The sequence below is a fragment of the Atta cephalotes genome, assembly GCF_000143395.1.
Source record: "Atta cephalotes unplaced genomic scaffold scaffold00013, whole genome shotgun sequence".
Lineage (NCBI taxonomy): Eukaryota > Metazoa > Arthropoda > Insecta > Hymenoptera > Formicidae > Atta > Atta cephalotes.
Window position 1 is genome coordinate 4,730,536 of NW_012130077.1, and position 21,042 is coordinate 4,751,577.

Here is a 21,042-nt window from a genome sequence, read left to right on the forward strand (position 1 = left end):
TATATATATATATATATATATTGTATTTTATAATGATTAAAATTTTGATTTTTTATTAATTTGTAGAATGTGTCATTAAAACATGTCAGTTTATTATTTACAAATGTAACATTCTATTAATGTAGGGTGATCAAATGCAATATATATGAAGTAGGACTTGCAATGCAATTGCTCAATATACTAAAAAAAAAAGAGAGAATGAAGAATAGAAGAAAGTAAAAGCAGACATTGTTTATCTGAGATTCTATATTATTTTATATTCCTTTTAAATTTCTTTTAAATTAATTTAGACGAGCAAAACAATTTATGTAAAGAATACGGATGGTCATTAATTAATGTAATAAACAAAATTGTGAAAAATTCTATAATTAACATATTTTTGAAATAATTATATTATTAGTATAAATAAGAATGATATTTTGTGTTTTTTTCTGTTTGAGATTTTAGGAATTTATGTAAGATCCTCTTTGAATTTTCTGGTGAAAGTCTCATTCAGAAAGAAGTATAAATAAAAGGTGTGTAACACGCTATAAGATATCGCAATATGTGTTAACGTATATATAAGTGAATAAACATAGCTAATTACTTATAGCAAACGAGATAAAAAGATTTCAACATTCAATATGTACACTTTTAACGAGCTAAAAGTTTCTCACTGCTATGAATATTATTGAAATCTTTAAGTAGTGATGAATAATTAAGTAAATTATTAAAATCGAGTAAAGAATTTTATATTAAATAAATAAAAACAAAGAGATCACAAAATAATTACTTAAAAAATTGAGAAAATTATTCCTAATTTAATCAATAAGAATCAAAGATCACACAAAATATGTAGCTTACGAATAAAACACATTTTTTATATTTGATTTTTTTCACGTTTTTTATCACGTAGCTTTTTGTGACATCCTTCAATAAATAAAAATGTATCTCTATATAATTCTTTATAATGATAATAAAAAATTCTTATATGTTATCATTTAAATGATAAAATTCGTCTAATTATAAATACTACTGCACATGCTTAAGTAAATTTGTCAAGTATGTATAACATATTGCATAGTTATTTTGTCTTGCGTAAGTAACTGGAGCGATTATGAAAATTCATTCGATTTAAATACTTGCATCAAACTGACTTGCAGAAGTAAAAACCGTATATACAGTGTGGCATGCTCAGAGTCCTGCATGTTATAAAAACCTTCTAAAATCTAATCAAAATCTAATCAATCAAAAATCTAATCTTATTTGTTCGCGTATTGTTTATAGTATCTTCGTCTTCTCTTTCTTTTCAATGCTTGAATATATATTTATCTCATTTTAAATGCAAAAATTTTGGAGGATTTTAAGCAACGCGAACAGACGTCTTAATTTCGCGATATGATAGAGCTGTAAATACGCACAAACACGCTTATGCAAGTTTATTAGAACTGTGCAGAGATAGAGTCTTCGTAAAAAATTTATCCAAATACATTACATTGCAATATTATTGGAACGTTTTCTTGCAATAGAACAAAAAGCGGACATTTTAATATTGTTGGAATTTTGCAACAATGATTCAGCAATGTTTCGCAACTACTATGCAATATATAATGTTTCAATGAAATCATTCTGCAATGTTTCTGCAATCTTTCTGTGCTGTATAGGTATAGACTTACAAATTTTAATTTTTTGTATTTTCCGTACGTATGTTAGCTTGACATTGTAAAAATGTGGACTAAAAATAAAATTATACAACTAAAAAGCAATAATAACAATGGAGTATTCATTTTACTATTTGGAACGAAAAATAAAATCACTGGCATGAGTATTTCTACTTCTAACCTTTGACAGTCATCAAAATTCTTGAAGGATAGTCCACAACCATATTACTTTTCGCGATATAAAGTGAAACAGATTATTATATAGTCAAATTATCAAACATTAGTTTTCGCGATATAAAATGAAATATGTTATTTTTCGCTAAAGGCCATTAAATGTTGGAACATATTAAGAATTTGTTGGAACTTGTTCTACAATGTGCTTTTGTTTTAGTTTCTTGCTTTTTGTTATTTTTTATCTTCTTGTCATTTTTTATCTTGTCTTTTTGCTTCTTATTTTTTTGTTTTATCGCTTGATATAAGAGTTAACGAAGTTCGAAAGAAGCAAGAAATACAATTATCGATAAAACGGTTGCAAAGAAATTAAAAGCAAAAAACAGAGCACATTATAAAATAGGTTTTAGTTTTCGTGGTGTAAAAAGAAACATACTACTTTTCGTCACAAAATTCTCAAACATATTATGATTCGTGATATAAAATGAAATGCTACTTATCGAACGTCACGAAAGTCAAAACTCAAATGTATTGATTTTCGTGACGAAAACGGAAACATAATGTTCTTCGACCTGTCGTAAGTGGAGTTTTTCGAAGGACAAATGAAATGTGCTACTTCATAGCAAGCGTCGATATGTTGAATGAACTAGCAGACAGTTGAAGATCAGAATTTCCGAATAAAAAAAATCACATCAAGAGAATTACTACCATTAATTCTATTGTAACTATTCATGTATACAATTCAGTCATGATTTTAAATGCAGGAAGTTGAAACACGTTATTTATTTCTAGATGTTTTTTTTATTTATTAGATGTGGAGAAAAATAATAAAAGATGTTTAAGTTTAAATGATTAATATTATTATTAATTATTTTAAAATTATTTAAATGATTAATATTATTATTAATTAAACGACAAAAACGATATCAATTTGAATACTCAAACATGGAATTATTTATAAACACCAAGTTGTACCACTGTTACTTAAATTCGTAATATTCTTTTTATTTATGATTTTGATTTTTCCAGACTTGAGCATTTCGTTTAAAATATTGTCATTACTTCACGTGTAATTATAAGGATATAGCCACACAAACATATATTATACTTTGCATAGCCACATAAACATATATATAAAGAAAATTATCCAATCACATTTTTATCATAAAGCTGTACGTAAAATACGATTGGATAATTTTCTTTATGCAAGATTTTGTGGATATATATCCTAATATCCGTATTCATAGTTAGGCCTTACATTTAAGATTTCCTTAAATTTATCTTCAAATGCTCTACAAATTATTTTGACTGCGTTTATTCCAAAATTCACTGCCAGTGCTGAAAATATATATACGTAACATAAATTGTAGAGTTTCGCTGACATTGAATTTTGGAACAGCTTTTATGGCTACTAAGCATCTAAAGATAAATTTAAGGAAGTCTTAAATAAGGTTCGACTATAAATACGGACATAAAACTCAGAGTCTCATCCATTCCTGTCAATTTATTAACCTCGTTGTATATTAGGTGTGGGAAAAAGTTCGTGGCGTTTTTCCTGTTAGATGACATTAAAAAAACGTCAATTAACTTGGAAAATTTATATCATCTAGATGTTATTTTCTTGTTGTTGTGATCACATCAACGCTTCTCAAGTTAATCGTATAATATAATTAATTTATTCTGCCCAGTTTTTAACGAATTTGTATTTTAAATAATTAACTGTTAACCATCCAGCTTGTGAACTTGTATGAGACGAGCTCTCTTCGATCGGCAAGAGGACATCGACAGATCGTTACAACGTGAATTTTGAATATTACCATGACCATAGAAAGATTTTTTTATAGTGCTGAAGAAAGCTAGAAGTTAGCCGCAACGTACATTTTTTTATTATTATATTTAACGTTTATATGAGTAATTTTATTAATTGATCTAATATCTTATATATTAATGATTTTAGTGTATAATTGTATATAATACTCAGCGCACAAATTACAGTGCAGATTCCCTATTAATCTTTCCTATTAATCTTTATTGTATATTTTATTTATTAATAATTTAATATTTTAATTAATACAATTATCAATTTAGTAATTATCAAATTGTCAAAATGCATGATTTTCAAGCAAAATAGTAATTAATTTATTTTGCCCATAAATTAAAAAATTAATTTTAATCCCATTACCTATCTATTCATATTTCTTAAAACTCACTAATCAAAAAATCGACGTGCCTTAAATTAAAGACCTCGCATTGCAGCGGTGAAAGGAAATAATGTTGTTTTCTTGTTGTTTATTAAACAGCAATTATATTCGATATTACACACACACACACACACACACACACACACACACACACACACATGTGTATATCGAATGTATCGCTCGACATTCTAAAATAGCAAGATCCTACGAAACTCACCTGTTACCTGTAAACTCGATCATACTTTTATCATTCACACGAAAACCAGAATCCTTGTAGCCCCAGCCGTTCCATTTTAATAACTCCTGCCTTAAACACCAACAATAATGTACGTAAGTAATCCCGAAAGCTAAATACATATAATTATATCTTACGACGTTCGTAACTCGAAATGTTCGAAATTTTTCCAACTATCAGTATTTGCAGCGCACATTTTTGTCACGTGACCGAACGCCGAAAACTGAAACGATTTTTCAAAATTTCCGCATTATTTCTTCTGCTTAGCATTATTCCATCCACTAGATTCAATTACTATAATTATTATTGAAGCGAAGCAATGAGAAAAAGGAATACTTATTATTATTTATTTACGTATATAACAATAATTAAAAAAGCGGGGAAAATCTACTTGAAAAACGGAATAAATCTTATTATTGCAATATTACAATTGCGCGTGCAATTCGCATTCACAAAGATATCATTTGAGACACGGGGAAGTCGCGACGTCGACAATGAGTCATTGCGAAATTTTATATACGTAAAGTGTACACAGCTGCAAGAGGTGTGGCCGACCGCGATTAAATGCACGCGCGTGGCCGGCGTGGGTACGATTGTCATTACTGCATGTATATGCGTATATATACGTATATATATATAGGGCGCATCTGTTCCTTGTGAATCAGTCCCGAGGACTACCGAGGAGCGAGTACGGCCGAACGTGAAACAGACCTGATTTTCGGCACAGCGCTCTCAAACTCGATCGGCTCGTTCGCGCTTGCCATTTCCGCAATTGTCTTATGCTTCCCTTGCTCCTCAGACATTTTCACCATGTAAAGTGCTTAAACTCGCTTGAGAAGTATCGCGAGGGAAATAAACTTAGAGATAACGAAGAAATAACCCTAAAACACGCGGCGACGGCTCCGCGTCTACTATTGACACGCGCACCGGCAAACCAAATTTAAATCGATAGAGCCTCCGCCTCAGCCTAACCATTCATCAACGCGCCAATCACACATATGATACGAACGGCCTATTGCGTAAGCTTCTAAGCATAGACCAACCAATCCAAAGCGTCCCACCGCGCCGGTCAACACATTCTCTAACAGCACAAAGTCGATTTTAAGTCGACTATTCTAGGCTGTGTCCAATTCATGCCCACATGCTCATGAATAGCATTCATCCTTGTTTAACTATAGTTAAACAAGGAAGAAATGATTCCACATTTATAAGTATATCGCACTAGACATCCTAAAATCGATATTGAAAGGATGTCTATACAAAGTCGACTCTAAAGGCCTGACTTAGCAAAGTCAATCCTAACAGCACAAAGTCGACTCTAAGTCGACTCTGAGTCGACTATAGCTTCTATAGTCTGAAAAATGGACGTCAGTAAGTCGACCTTAAACGATTTGGAGATATTTCTAAGTCATACAATGTCTCACTTTAAAGATGACTGTACAAAGTCGACTTACAGACATATCGACGTTTGTGCTGTTAAAAAATTTACAGTCGACATATTGATATTTGTGCTGCTTAGAGATTATTTCATAATACATAAAAGCCTTTCTGTATCAGTGGCTTAGTTTCCATCGAGGGTTTAAACCGGATCAGAATGTAAAAACCAACTACAGTCGAGTATTCCTCTGTATAGTCGAACGACAGGGGAATGCTCGACTGTTTTGGTTGGTTCTTACATTCTGATCCGGTTTGAATCATCAGTGGAAACTAAGTGTAGTTGCATTTTTTTATATCAAAAATAACTCTGGAGTTTTCTGAACATTGAAAGAAACAGCTTCAAGATAGTAATTTTGTATCTCTAAGGGTTCCTGCACACAGAACGCGTAACGTTTGCCGCGCGGCGAAAGTTATTGCTAACTAATAATTCGATGTTCTTCTTAAAATCTGTTCTACAATGTGCTTTTTGTTTCCAATTTCTTGCTTTTTGCTATTTTTTATATCTTGTCTTTTTCGGTTTTTTGTTTTATACCGCCTGAGATAAGAATTAACAAACTCGAAAGAAACAAGAAATATATAGCAAAAAATACGAAACAGTTGCAAAGGAGTTAAAAGCAAAAGATAAAAAACAAGGAATAAGAAACAAAAAACACATTGTAGAATAGGCTTAAGTCGGCCTCATCATGCAAAATTTCTAGAAATGATGTAATATTACTTCCGCCGCGCGGCAAAAGTTGAATTGAAGTTCAACTTTTGTCACGCGTTGGAAATTATATTATATATCTATTACTTCCGAGCAAGCGAGACGTGATTGATTGGCTATCGCTAACCAATTTCCGCCGCGCGACAAGCATTGCTGCATTCTTTGTGCAGAAGTCATAAGCCTATCCAAACAAAGGGTGAAGTTAAAGTTTGCTCTATTATTGATAGAGCGTGTAACGTTAACCAATGTAGAACATTAATTCCATGCAGACCCCCTATAGTCAAAAACACTTTAAAGTATTTCAATAAAAAAACAAAAGAACTTTGCAAATTGATATAACAATAACAAAGGATGCTTCAAAACATTTGTAACATTAGAACGGGAACACAGAATCTTTCATAACACATTATGCATAAAAAAATAAATCAATCCAAGTCCTTCATGCTCTTTTTTTTCCTATATACTGGAAACAATCAATCAAATTTTGGCCATAATGTACTTTCCTGCGTATAATAGCGTTGGCATATTGGAATAACCAATCAAATTTAGGCCACAATTTCACTCTTACTGTACATCCAAGAAATGATACATCTTATTTTTTTATCATTGGCTGTATTTCAGCGAACTTAACAATTGAGTAAATGCTCGCTGCTATTGATGTATTCTTTCAGATCTAAAATGCTGATTGGATGATCTAAAAGAATACACTAATAACAGCGAGTGCACTGGACTATTTCACATACAGCGTGACTTGCGTAAGCGATATAATTTGATACAATTTGATTGGTTGACGCAAGTTACGCTGCATGTAAAAGCAGCCTGAGTCGTTTGTTGAGAAAGGCACCTACAGATTTTTATAAGATGTACACTCATCTTCGCTTTTTCTCTTTTCAGCGCCAAATATATATCTACCTGATTTTAAAGTGAAAAAAAAATGTTAAAAAAGTCTAAGCAAGTCGAACACACCATAATCCAATGACCTAGTTTACATGCACTTGGTATGGCCAAGGGTACTAACTAGTAACTTTCTATCGAATGATCTTAATTTTGGCGATACGTATAAACATATGTACGATATGTGTATTTAATTAATCATTTTAATGCATATTATATCAACTTAGTACATCATTCTTTAAATACATCGCTGAAATTAAAATAATTTAATAGAAAGTTACTAGTTAATACGTGATCAAGTGCATGTAAACTAGACAAACAATTGTAGATCCGGACTTAACGTTATTGTGCAAGCGTGAAAAAGTGAAAAATCATTTTCTTTATTTCTTTTGGCTTTACCAAGCAAGTTGAAAGGTGCGCTATTTGTATTATTCTATCCTTGTTTTACATCTAATAAACAACGAAGATAAATGACAGAAGTAGCGCTAATAGCGTCTTCCCGAACGCACCAAAAGTATTTGATAAAGTATGGTAAGAGACGCTCAGATTGTTTTTATAATATTTACAATTGTATTTATTTATAATAATTCCCCTCCCCTTTTTTTTAAAGAAAAACGCTTACGCGAAAGTATTGGAAAACTTTAGGAATGGAGAATATTGATGGAGAATGACTCTCGATTATTCGATTTTTTTTTCACTGATCTCACCACAACATTAATAGTGTGCAAGTTACTGTAATGTGCAAATTACTTTTGACAATTGCTTTCTTTTAAAAACTTCAAGTCAAAATCTTTCACAATGTATCTTGATTAGAACCTTGTTGTCAAAACTCTCTATCAGTATGGACATAAACGACGTAAAAACATACGACGAGGACGTGAACGATCAACCAGTTGATTACAGCAAGAAATATATTGAGAGAAATGCTCCAACACAAAATGAACATCTGACTGACGAATCACAAGCAAGCCATGCTTCAAAAAAGGAATTTAACAAGCGTGACAACAAGGTAGATTTATTTGGCGATTATGCTGAAACTGATCTTGATCAGCCTACAGATTATAGCTTGCGATATGCTGAAGATGACACTGACGAGGAGGAGAAACAGAATACCGAGTACTTTCCTGGCAGTGAACAAGAGGATACCATCAAGACTTATTGTACAGAAGGAACACCCTATGAAACTCCTTTTAACTTCTCTACAGCTACCTCCATGTCAGATCTTCGTGTTGAAGACATAAAGGAGCACATACTTGTGAAGAAGATATCAAAAAAGACTATTCAAGTAACCAGCAAAATACCTGTGTCTTTCATCAAACAAACTGAAACACTTAGTTGCAATGAGCAAGATGATCTAATAACAAAAGAACTTGAAGAAGAGAATTCAAAGGATACTGCAGTTCTTAATCCTGGACAAGTAACTCCAGAGAAAATAGTAAGTTATTATGAGGAGGAGGAGGAGGAGGAAACGTCCCATGGCTTTTCACGTGCTAATTCGCTTAGTTCTTTAAGTAGTGCAATGACTCCTCAGAATAATATTACGGGAGTTATATCAAAAGAAGATTTAAATAATCCTCCTTGTATAAATAAGGAAGAATTGGAAAATGATGATCACAAAGTTGTGGGATTGAATAGCAATCAAATCGAATTGTCATCAGTGAGCAACAATTCTTTTGAGAACAAGAATAATCCACGTGTACTAGATAAAGAAGGTTTTATTACATATTAAACAATAAATTGATAAAATATTTTTCTATATACAATTTTAGCAAATATACATGAAATTAATACATAAAGATATTATATCATATTTCAGGGAAAATGGTGACATTTGGTGGCCAAGATTACTATGCAGAAGAAACTCCTCTAATGTTTTCACGTTGTAGTTCACTTGGGTCATTGAGTGGTTTTGAGCAATATTCCATCCATGATGATCGTAGTTCTGTGATTAGTGATTTTAGGTAAATTGAAAATGTATAATTCATTATAGTATCTAAAGTACAAAAGTTATATTTATATTAAGCATCAATATTGTAATATTATACTATGTTGTATTATACTATGATTGTATTTTATTTCCAAGATTACTACTTCTAAGCAAATATCTTAAACCTTAAATTTTAATTTTAATGCTTCAATTTTGCAAAAAATATACTATTTTTCATTTCAGTCGTAGGACCAGTGGCGTAGTCTCACCCAGTGAGCTGCCTGACTCGCCCACACAAACAGTTTTACCAAGTCCACGAAATCATAAAACCCACAACACAGAATTTATATCAAAGATACAAGAAGAAGCAGTAAGACCGTCAGTCCAATATTTATGTAGGCAATGTTATTCATCACTAGTGATAATAATAATAATAATAATAACTGTTTGTTTATCTGATATAAAGATTTAATCTAAATATTATCTGTTGCAGTATTTTCTAAACCGCATGTCACAAGGAATAGTGTTTTTGAAGATGACATTGCTACTTTTAAGGAAGAGTCAACACCAATTGAATTTTCTAGTGCGACCAGTCTGAGCTCTCTTACAATAGACGATGAAATTAAAATATCTAATGATACTAATAAAATATATTGTAAAGAAGGAATACTTGATATAAATGAAAAAGATACAGTTCATATACTTGAGAAAGATATGTTTAAAATGAAAATAAATAGTTCAGAAAGTGATGTGAAAGAGGAACAAGTAAGTGATGGTGATGAAGATGATGAAGATATGTTGGCTGCTTGTATTAATATGGGAATGCAAACTAATAGGTAATATAATATAGAAAAAGAATTTATGCAATAATTTATATAAATAAATTATTTAAAAATATATTTATACAGATATAGACAATCTCTGAATGTTCAGAAATCTGTTCAACCAGAATCGCCGAGCATCTTAATGCCATATCAGAGAAATTCTATTCCAAGATTGGAATCACATGTGACTCCTATTAAAACATCTGTTGGTACTTCAAAAAATAGAGCTGTGATGGAGATTATTACTTCAGATACTGTACATGTATATTGCACCGAGGATACGCCTGCAGACATCTCTCCAGTAGGATCTCAATCCAATCTGTCTGCGCTCTCAATACCAAGTGTACAGGAGAACATAGAAAAGAATGTGTGTGAACAAAACAAATCAGTCGAGATTGATTGTCACAGAAATGACTTGTCCGATGAAAATTCCAATCTTTCAGGCGAAGATGAGAAAATATTAGATGAATGCATTCAATCGGGCATACCTAAGGTATTAACTTTTTCAATCTTGTGTACTTATTGTTTTAGAATTTTTACAATCTTCTATGCCTTCATGCCTAACTTCTATAACTTCATGCCTTTTCACTTAATAAATTTTTAATTGTTTAATCTTCTAAATATAGAACGAAGAATCCTTTATTATTAAATTTTTTTTTTTTTTTTTTTAATTATATTTAATGAAGCATCGAATCTAGATTTCCTACTCTATAATTATCTTATTGTTATTTTTATTATTATTTTTATTCATAGGCGAGACAAATAACTCCGCTTCCAAATGGCATTCTGTTTGTTAAAAAATCTGAAACACTTTCGCACAAGTTTAACATATGTGGCACACCATCGTCTTCACCTGTTGAGACAAATCATGGAAATAAAAATTCCATGTTGAGTCCTAAATCGTCGGATAGTGCATCATTAAGACATCCAGACGAATTTTCAGATGATAGCGTGAATCATTCAGATGACGATGCAATTTTGACGGAATGTATACAATCTGCAATGCCAAAGGTTACTTTAAAACTGAAAACTTTGTATCCGGATTTAAACCGGATGTTCTATGTACAGCAATAAGTTGTTAATTATATTATTTATTGGACGATTCACATTTTAGGCAAGATTCAGTTTATCATCGACAATTAGATCGCCGTTAGCACAAACTACGGAAAATCTTACAACAACGAACATGCAGCCGTCCCCCACTTCATCAATATTTTTTCAGCCAAGATGTATGGAGCAAAAAAAAAGTATAGTGAAAAAGCTTTTGTCCTTCGAAGATAATGGACTTTCTGAAGAAGAAGAAGAAGAAGAAGATATGTTAGCACAATGTATTAGATCTGGTATGCCAAAAGTAAGTTGTATTTATGTATAAATAAAATATATACAGGCACTCTTTGACTATGCTAAAGAATGAACACATTAAAAACTATACCAATAAGGGATATTTCTGCTTTATACTTGAAATATTTTATGTTTCGATAATATTCTAATATTTGATACATGCGATATAAATTAATTTTCAGGCGCTAAATTCTATGCCATCTACAGCAATGAATCCATCCACAATCAAAAAATCTGGATCATCTTTGAAAGACGCAGACAATTTTTCCATCCCTTCAGTTTCATATTTTGCGAATAAATCTCATTCTCCCAGGAATGCCGCGTTGTATTCACCGTCATACAAATCTGCGAATATCAACACAACGGATATGCGTTTCACGAGAAACGTATCCGGTAATTTTAACTACTTCCCCGGGAAAGTAACAAGCAGTAATATAGCACAAACCTCCAGTCAGACATTAAAAAATTGTGATAACGGTACGCGCGAGAGAATAAACAATTCGCCGCATTGTGCTCGAAGATCGCCGCTTCGTCATACAGAGAGTCAAAACGGTAATTTCGTTGATAATTTGTGTATGCCCCTGCAATCTCGCGACGTGAAATGCATGCCGATTTATAATAAGATTCAAAACAACGACGATTATACATATAAAAATCACAATACAGTGAAATCTAACACGATGCCTTCGCGACACAGTTCAGTGAGTTCTCTCAATGAAGAAGGTTCGTTGATTTCTATGGAAGAATGGGCCCTACTAGAATTGTGCATTACTTCTGGTATGCCTAGAAACAAGTGTGTTAAGGGAACTAAACCTAATGAGAGTGCAATCTCCAATGGTCACGAGGACTGCGAGTCGATACCGGAGGACAATTATTCGGTGTGCAGTTACAATTCTTATGTTTGTAAGACATAACATACAGGTATCGCATTTACCAGAGTTTTTTTCTTTCTCTTTCTGGCAATTTGTACATACAATATTTAAAAAAAGACTGAATATTTTTATATCAATTAATAAATAAAGGATTATTGTATTTAATAGCGAAATCGATTAGCAGACTCATTGCATGTTAAAGCCATTATACATAAATTGATGTATAAATGTGTTTATTATAAACATGGAAATCAATTAAATTATAAAATAATACGCTTTATTATGCTATTGGATGAAGCATGTATTTTATAATCGAAATATTTTCATTTCACTTTTATTCACTGATAATCAGAGTACAATGGATTTAATATGTACCAATGTGCTAGAATGTCCGATCGAATTCGCTATATTTATAATAATTAAAAATTCCATTATGAATTGAATTGATAAACCTGAAAAATCGTCTTACAGCTCTGATTAATATTTTTTAAATTATTTAAAATATCAAGATATCTGTGTTTTGTTGTTAGAGTTTTTATATTTTAAGTTACTGATTATTTGACAATTAGACAAAATTAACTGAATCAATTGCATTTTAGATGATGAATTGCGATGAATAGGTTATTAATCATTTAATTTTGACTATAATATGTAAAGAATGATTTTGTATTCTAAATGTTATCAACAAATTAATTTATAATAAACTTTTTAACTGAATTTTTAAAACTTTTAAATAATCAATATATAAGATGGGGCATTTTAATCGCCCCAAGTAAATATCTCGAAAATTAAGAGAGATACAAGAAAAAGTTTATATGAAAGTTGTAGGTTTTCTTAGGGGAAAGAAGGTGAAAATAACGGATTTTAGATAGAGGACACTACCAAGGTCAGGTTAAGGTCAACATGAACATTTTTTAAATAGAAACCCCCATCTTTTATTAGATATTCTTATCTCAAGAGTTTTCCAAAACTATCTATAATTAAATTCATTTCATAAAATACTTTTCGAGTTATAAGGCTTACAGCACCACCGGCTTTAGCATTACCCAAGGTATTCGACTGATTTAAAATCTCTTTAATATTGTTTAGGATCATGACCTGATTAACATTAATCAAAATCAAGGCCATTGAAGATTGTACTTTTTCTTCATTTTTACATAGAAATGAATTTTTAGTGCAGAGTTCTGTGACATCTTGTTAGAGCTCAAAATTATATATATATATAATTTATGTATATATATATACAATAATATTTTCGTTAAAAATTTAAATTAAAAGAAGAATTTTAAAGCTTGAAATCTACTTTCGAATGTTACTATATTTTTTGAATTTATGTGAGTTTTGCAATTTTTATATATAGAAAACTATGAGTTGCAAAAAGGGAAATTTTTCTTCTCACTTTGTGGGTTTGTCACATGTCAAAAAAAATTTGCGAAAATTTTCGATTATCTATATCATGAAAGTTTGGAATTTTCCTTACAAAATTGTTTTTTTTTATGATTTTTGTTTTTATTTGTTGAGTTATTCGCGAGTTAAAGAGGTTGTAAGGGCATAAAACATATATAAAACATATATTAATATTAAAAAAAACTTCATGTAATAAAAATAACTGGAATTTTCAGATAGTCGAAAATTTCACAACAAATATATTCTATATATAATTTTAAACTAACAAAATACAGCAGAATTTTTTCTCTAATCCAATATTTGGAAATGTTGCTTGCAGATTATTTTCAAGCAATATATACAATATATTGCAAAATATTGAAGTTCCATTATTTTTCTATGATTTCAAATATAATTTAAGATTTCATTTTGTGTGTGTGTGCGTGCGTGTGCGTGCGTGCGTGCGTGCGTGCGTGCGTGCGTGCGTGCGTGCGTGCGTGCGTGCGTGCGTGCGTGCATGCGTATGTAAGTCCATCAATATCTGATTCATTTCGTTTTTCAACCAAAAGTTTTAATTATAAATTTTTACAACATATTAAAAGAACGTTAGTTCGATTGAGTGCGTTCTTTTCTCCCATTCCTCAAATTTCTGACACTGCTCAGTCTAGTGATACTATTAATATGTCTGATACATACTAATACTATACTATTGAATTTTGGCTACATATTTCTAACTTTGATCACCTGCGTGATATGCACGCATCGTACGCTCGCTAAGCACGGCCTTATTAAAGGTCTCATGATATTTTTATAAATTATTCAAATATAGGAAAGTACTTTTTGTTTAGATATATCCTTGCATTCATTTATATGTATATGTGAAGGAAGAACTTATATGGTAACCGAAAATTGTAATTTACAATTTTTGAGAACATTTCATACAGGTTTGTACTTTTCCAAAGGTATTTGCATTTTTTTCTTTTATTTTGGAGAAGGATTTTTTATTCTGCATTGTAAAATATTGAAGAAAACGAAATTTGAAAAATATGAAATGATGTTCCATCAGTAACTCCAACATCCCTTTAAAGACTCATACACTTTTGTGCTTGGCAGCCAATTTCCCTGAGCCACGCAATAGTTTAAATTAGATATTTTTTCTTATTTTTTCTACATCCGTCTTTAACATCTGCTATTTTGTAATACATTTTGTGTAATTCAAATTTAATTTACCCGATTATTAAAGGGAATATTCATGCTTTCATTTTGATACGATGATTTTATCGCCATTTAAAGATATTAAAAATATTTTGCGTGTGATTGCATATATATATATATGCATAAATTCCAAATGTGTAATAGTATTAATAAATTAGTATTACACGCACATACACACACAGTTGCGAAATAATATGCAATCAACCCGATTGTTTTTGGATCGATCTAATATAAATTTATGCGTCATCGCACATACGGTATTATTTGGAGTATCATGTAATAATTAATAGAGCAAAAACATTTTATATTCTCAATATTTTGAATGATTTTTTCAACTTTTCAATTTTATGTATTATAGAATTTCCAATGTATGTATTCCCAATGTAGAAACGAGCGGCGTTTCTCGTATTGATCTTGGAAATTGTGATCTTAGAAATTCTCTTTTTTCATATAAAACATTAATTTTTTTTAAAATGACTTAATTATCGCAGAATTTCTCTAACGAATGAAGATTTCTCTTCTTTTTGGTATATTTTCACATATGAATATTTATCATATTGAAATACTTTTTCTGCGGCGGAAATCGGTGGATTCTATCTATTATATTGGGGAAAAAAATAGTAATATCCGGATCATACGGGCAGTAAGTACTAACATAGTTTTTGCCAGTGATTGCGGAGAGCAGTCGGTCGAGCGTAAAGTCCGGCCGCCTTTTGACCGCTACCTTGATGCCCTTCGATGACTCGTAATGATTACCTGCACGGCATCATAGTCTATTTTCTGCACGTATAAATGTACGCAATGCACTGCCCGCACGACTATCTTTCACAGTATACCACGACGTGTCTGTTCGTGAAGTGGTTTCCGGAGGAGTGCAGATTTTTCCAGGTAAAGTTCTTTAAGGATATTTATGTAAATTTGAATCAAGCTCTGCCTTTTCCGGATTCTGTTTTTAGAAATTTTTGATCGACCAGTTTTCAATTGATTTGTTTGAATATACATCGACGATGACACACTTTTAACAGAAAAATTGCTAAAACATTATTATTAATATTTTAATATTTTTATAATATTAACCAATATAAGAAACTTGATAATAATTAAGCAGGATTAATTAATAATAATGCTAATAGTAAAAATAACTATATAGAAAAAAAAATAAAATTCTGTTTGTGCCTATTCAAAATACTATTTTTCTAATATACATTACAAATAATTAAAGGCTGAAAATATTATGTATTTAATCAGAAGACTATTAATATACTTCTCGAAAAAAAAGTTTTGATATTTTTTTCATCACTTCCGAATTTATATCTATGAAATATATATCTTTGTGTTAATGTAATATTGTGTAATATTGTGTAATATTGTTTTGTTATTTTATTTAATAATTTATACATGTAGGTCAAAAAAATCAAAGAAGAAAATAAATAAAATATATACAAAAGTAATACTAACATAGATGAAATTGTTTTATGGATGAGATAAGAAAATAGGACAGAAAAACTGGAATACGTGAAAATATTATCAAAAATCTTTTGATGAATAATATCTATTCTATAATGACTGCGTTATTAACTTTAAATGTTAAACAAGGACAAATGATGCATCCGAACGAAGTTTCCAAACACAGCCAATATTTTTTTTTAATTTAATTAGTCTTGAAGTTGTGATAATATTATTCATTTAATATTCATTTATAAATAATCTCTCTTTTCAAAAAAAAAAACAAAAGAAATAAAGTAAATAAAAGAACAATTTTTTAATTAAAACTCTTAAACAACTTTTTAATTAAATTTAAATTTGACAAAAATATCTCCTTATGGCAACATACCAATTTTTAAAAACAATACTTGTTTTTCTTAAAACTTTCTCAAATTATTCTAAACTTTCTAAATTTTGTTCCTAAAAGAAAATTTACAAGTATTAATATAGCATTTGTACAAATATATAATATCGCGAAATTTCTTTAAACTACATATTTCTTTAACAATTTTTACATTTTTACTAAAAAAAATTGATGCAAAATTATCCACAAAATTTGCAGCTTAACAAAAGTGTACAGTTTAGAGTTTAGATTAGACGAATAAAGTTGATTTTCATCATATAAAAAAAAAGAGAGAAAATGCGAACAAACTGCGTCACTAATTCACATTGATATTATTGGTCCTGAGAGACTGATATGCGTCTAAATACAGATGCACCCTCGTGCTTTCCACGTCCTCGCCTTCATGCTGACTGCAGTCGTAAGGGCCGGCTGTGACGATAAAACAAAATGGTACTCTGAGTTGCGATCCATAATCAAGAATTGCCCATCAATGACGCAAAACAGCTCCGATCAGGATGAATTATTGGATATTTTTAGAAGATGCGTGCAGCAAAGAGCCATTGACACTTTGGATACTCTCCTCGATGATGATGTTATTACGATATTCAACGGAGTCGATCTGATACGACTTCATTCAAACGATGAAAACAATACAGAATATAAGTGAGTTGATTATTATAATCTATATCTAATTATCCGTAAATTAAAGAGAGGAAGAGAGAGAGAGAGAGAGAGAAGAGAGAGAGAGAGAGAGAGAGAAGCGAGAAGAAAAGAGAACAAGTTAGGCACAGTAGGGAAGTAGATCAGAAATAGAACTCTGTCCGATAAAAACTCAAGGCTAAAGGTATGCGAATCAGGGAGATATTGTTAAAGGAATTTTATCAAAATTTGCTGTATAATAGATTAATATGCATTGAAGCGTGCTGCAGTAAGATTGTAATATTGTATCAGAATTCGTTGAATTTCGGAAGAATGCGTTATCACGTGCTCAAAGTTCAGCCTTGCATTCAACTCTTTCAATTATTTTTCATAATATTGGAAATATATCAGAAGAGAGAAAAACGTTTATTACGTATCTCTGACATGTTTTTGCTTTGTAAAACTACATATTACCGATCACTTCATCGATTTCAATGATCTTGACGCATGTTGTCTAGGTCATGACACTGAGTGACCTTCATCAGGTTTTAGCCGTCATTTATTAAAAAATTATTAACAAAAAAGTTTGAAAAATAATGCCTTTTTTCTACTATATAAAATAAATTTTCTGTTTGTAAAATATATTTTACAACTTTCCACGTAAAGCGACTCTTACCTCACTTCCTGCTTAGAAGGAGAGAGTCACTTCGCGTGGAAAGTTGTAAAAATATATTTTTAAAACAGAACGTTCTTATTTTATATAATAGAAAAAAGATGTTTTTTAAACTTTTGTTGTTAATAATTTTTTAACAAATAACGAGCGACGATTAAAATTCATTGGAGGTAATTCAGAGTCATTGAAATCGGTGAAGTCGTCGATAATATGCCGATTTATTTTTATGCTTTATTGAAATTACATAAGATACAATGAATATCAAGAAATACTATATATTATAAAATTAATTATGTATATAAGGGTTTGTAAATAACAATGTGCCGAATGAAGGAAGTAATTTTGCAGTTAATTGATAATGTCAATTGTACGATTAAAAATTAATTTCTTTCGAAGATGCAGATTGTAGTGAATTTTGTAAAAAGGAATATTAACTCATATTAATTATTAGGAATATTAATTCACGAAATTTATAATATTATTACGTTTAATTTAACATATTGTTGCAAGCCCTTTAAATAAAATTATATGTATATTTGCGATTAAAACACGCGCAGTGATTTTCGACAGAGATGATTCTGCTGATGAGTTAGAAGAGGAAGATATCAGTTGGTCGGCAATCATTTGGAATCGAATGACACGCGTTCTGCGGACTCATGCTTTTAAAATTGACGTTGATCGTATATTTAATGCAACTGCTAACAGTCCGATGTCCGCACAAAATCTGGATAATAATATCGTTCAGGGTGAGTCATAACGCGCTTCATAATGCACAAACTATGAAACTTAATGATAATTTAAAGTTAAATTTGCGTCTCACAGGTCGAAAACGCCGTTATCGTCGTAAGAATCACGTGTTCCCGCTGATGATGATGGGTCTGCTGTTGATGGGTACGATTCTAGTGCCGATGGGTTTTCAATTCCTTGCAGTGTTGGGTGGTAAAGCCCTGATACTCGCCAAAATGGCTCTTATATTATCCAGCATACAAGGTCTGAAAAAGATAGCTACTAGTGGCGTTAATTACGGATTATATCACGTCTCAGACGGTTGGCATGATAGAAGTCATCAGGTACTTCCCAATGAGGATCAAGAACATTATCCGTTATATATGCCTCCGCGTCCTTAATTCTTTGCCAAGTGAAATTTTAAGTACAAGTCATTCGAGAAAGTTCCAACGCGACGCGCATTGTCGACGCACTTTCATCGATAAAATAGAGAATAAAACAAGATAGCACAATCGAGAGTATTTCCTGAAATTGAATTATTCATGGCAGTGCTCTTGAATTAATAATTATACAATAAGAATTTTCCTTCGAAACATTTTCTTCATTATCGCACATTTCGCTGCAAGCTATTTGATCATGCAAAACATTCTACAATATTTGATCGATGCTACGCTAATTATGATATAGCGTATAATAGAAAGGCATGTTCGAGCGTTATCCGTCGACAAACTTCGAAAATAACTTTTTGTTTTTTTAGTAAAATATTTTCCTCTTCCAAATTTTTTTAGAATATTAATTTCAAACTTAATTTTTATAGATTTAATAATTTATAATAGAATAGAAATTGCAATTACATGCGCAAAGGATCGATATTTGAAAATATTTATAATTTTGTAGATTTTTAGGTCGCCGATACCCACATGTTGATTTATCTGCAGTAGAATTGTAAATCGGCAATGTATTACTGATAGATCTATAAAGACTGTATTATATTTTTGCAGTTTATTTTCATCTTCATGAGCACCGTTTAATCGTAAACATGAGAATCCATTTGCATTCTGTTTTATTCGGACATGCGAATCTCGTCGAGGATATACAGTCTGTCATAAACGTCGTTTTCATGTCTGATAAATATAAGAGAAAAAGATTATTATTTTGTAGGAATACATCCAAACGCGACCACACTGCGAGTATCAGAGCGTATGCATGTTTGGAAATAATAAAATTCTTTTTTAAATTTATATACACGGATGACACTCATTAGTATAATACAAAGATAAAAATACAAATTACGAATACAATAATATTAACAACTGATATTGTTTCAATACAAATTGTCTTATAAAGTACTATAATACTAACAATGACTACACATAAATTGCATGTTGAAAATTAGCATTTATGTTATAATCCACCGCAATTTAATGGATTACAATAGGTAACAATCGTGGCTGTCACAAACAGTTGCGATTATTTATTCACAAATGTCGTCGAGATATGTCGCATTTCGTGTTTAATTCTATGGGAAAGCATGCTTATGCAATGACCACTATTTACATCTAAATAGATACCGTCAGGCAAAGCGATTTTGACATCTATAGATTAAACATGATTCTATCGTGTATAAAAAAATCGGAATTGAGATATTGACCGATATTTGCTTCTGTATTTCTGTATTTTAGCGCATAGAGGATAAATCCGTTAATAAATGAGCGATTATCAGTCAGTATCCTTGTATCAATACTTCTTTCTGTGATTGTATAAAATAATATAAATAATTACTATAAAATTTGATTTATTTCCGAATTATATATTTTATATAAATTTTATTGGATTGAATATTTATCTATCAAGTTAGTAGCCGTTTGTGTGTATAATTATATTTAAAATTGCATTTATACATTTTTATAATCCAGATTGCTAGAAGCGGCAAATATTTGTGTGACAAATTATTTTCACAATGCGTGATTATTTACGGCTATAATATTCACGGGGTACTACTTATTTAAAGTATTAGTTTCATATTTTTCCTTAAGTCCTCATCAGTCAAATGTTCATCATACAGTCAAATTATAACGGTTTTCATCACGACTTCGTTCGCAATTCAATTATACTCCTCAAGCTCAAGCATAAAGAACATAAACATAATATGCCTTGTCTTAGTATTTTCGTTACGAAAGGGAAATCATTTATAAAGCTTATGGACGTTGTCTTGAACGACGGGCGACGACTCTTCGCCGCCATCATCGATCTCGATTATAGCTTGGAGATTAAAGCTGGACGAAATAACATCGTGTCAGGATGAAAGTTATACACGCGTGCGCACACTT

At 30.9% G+C, this 21,042-nt stretch overlaps 3 protein-coding genes across 3 annotated transcripts in view; 2 read left to right on the forward strand and 1 right to left on the reverse strand.

Annotated features, from left to right (window-relative positions):
• Positions 1-5,050, reverse strand: part of LOC105617550 (alkyldihydroxyacetonephosphate synthase) — a 17,452-nt gene extending 12,402 nt beyond the window's left edge. The window contains exons 1-2 of the mRNA XM_012199106.1: positions 4,959-5,050; positions 4,230-4,319 (exon numbers count right to left, since the gene is read on the reverse strand). Of these exons, the coding sequence (XP_012054496.1) occupies positions 4,230-4,319; positions 4,959-5,050 (182 nt within the window). The remainder of the gene's footprint in view (positions 1-4,229; positions 4,320-4,958) is intronic.
• A 2,624-nt stretch (positions 5,051-7,674) lies between these two features.
• On the forward strand, positions 7,675-12,287 carry LOC105617552 (adenomatous polyposis coli homolog). Its single transcript, XM_012199108.1, has 9 exons — positions 7,675-7,812; positions 7,892-8,993; positions 9,098-9,242; positions 9,452-9,603; positions 9,702-10,044; positions 10,117-10,525; positions 10,786-11,043; positions 11,147-11,383; positions 11,556-12,287. The coding sequence occupies exons 2-9, from the start codon at positions 8,123-8,125 to the stop codon at positions 12,285-12,287; spliced, it is 3,147 nt and encodes a 1,048-aa protein (XP_012054498.1). The 5' UTR covers positions 7,675-7,812; positions 7,892-8,122.
• Positions 12,288-15,638: 3,351 nt separating this feature from the next.
• Positions 15,639-19,113, forward strand: LOC105617551. The gene is made up of 4 exons (XM_012199107.1): positions 15,639-15,734; positions 17,045-17,337; positions 18,557-18,732; positions 18,809-19,113. The coding sequence occupies exons 1-4, from the start codon at positions 15,639-15,641 to the stop codon at positions 19,111-19,113; spliced, it is 870 nt and encodes a 289-aa protein (XP_012054497.1).
• Positions 19,114-21,042: the final 1,929 nt, after the last annotated feature.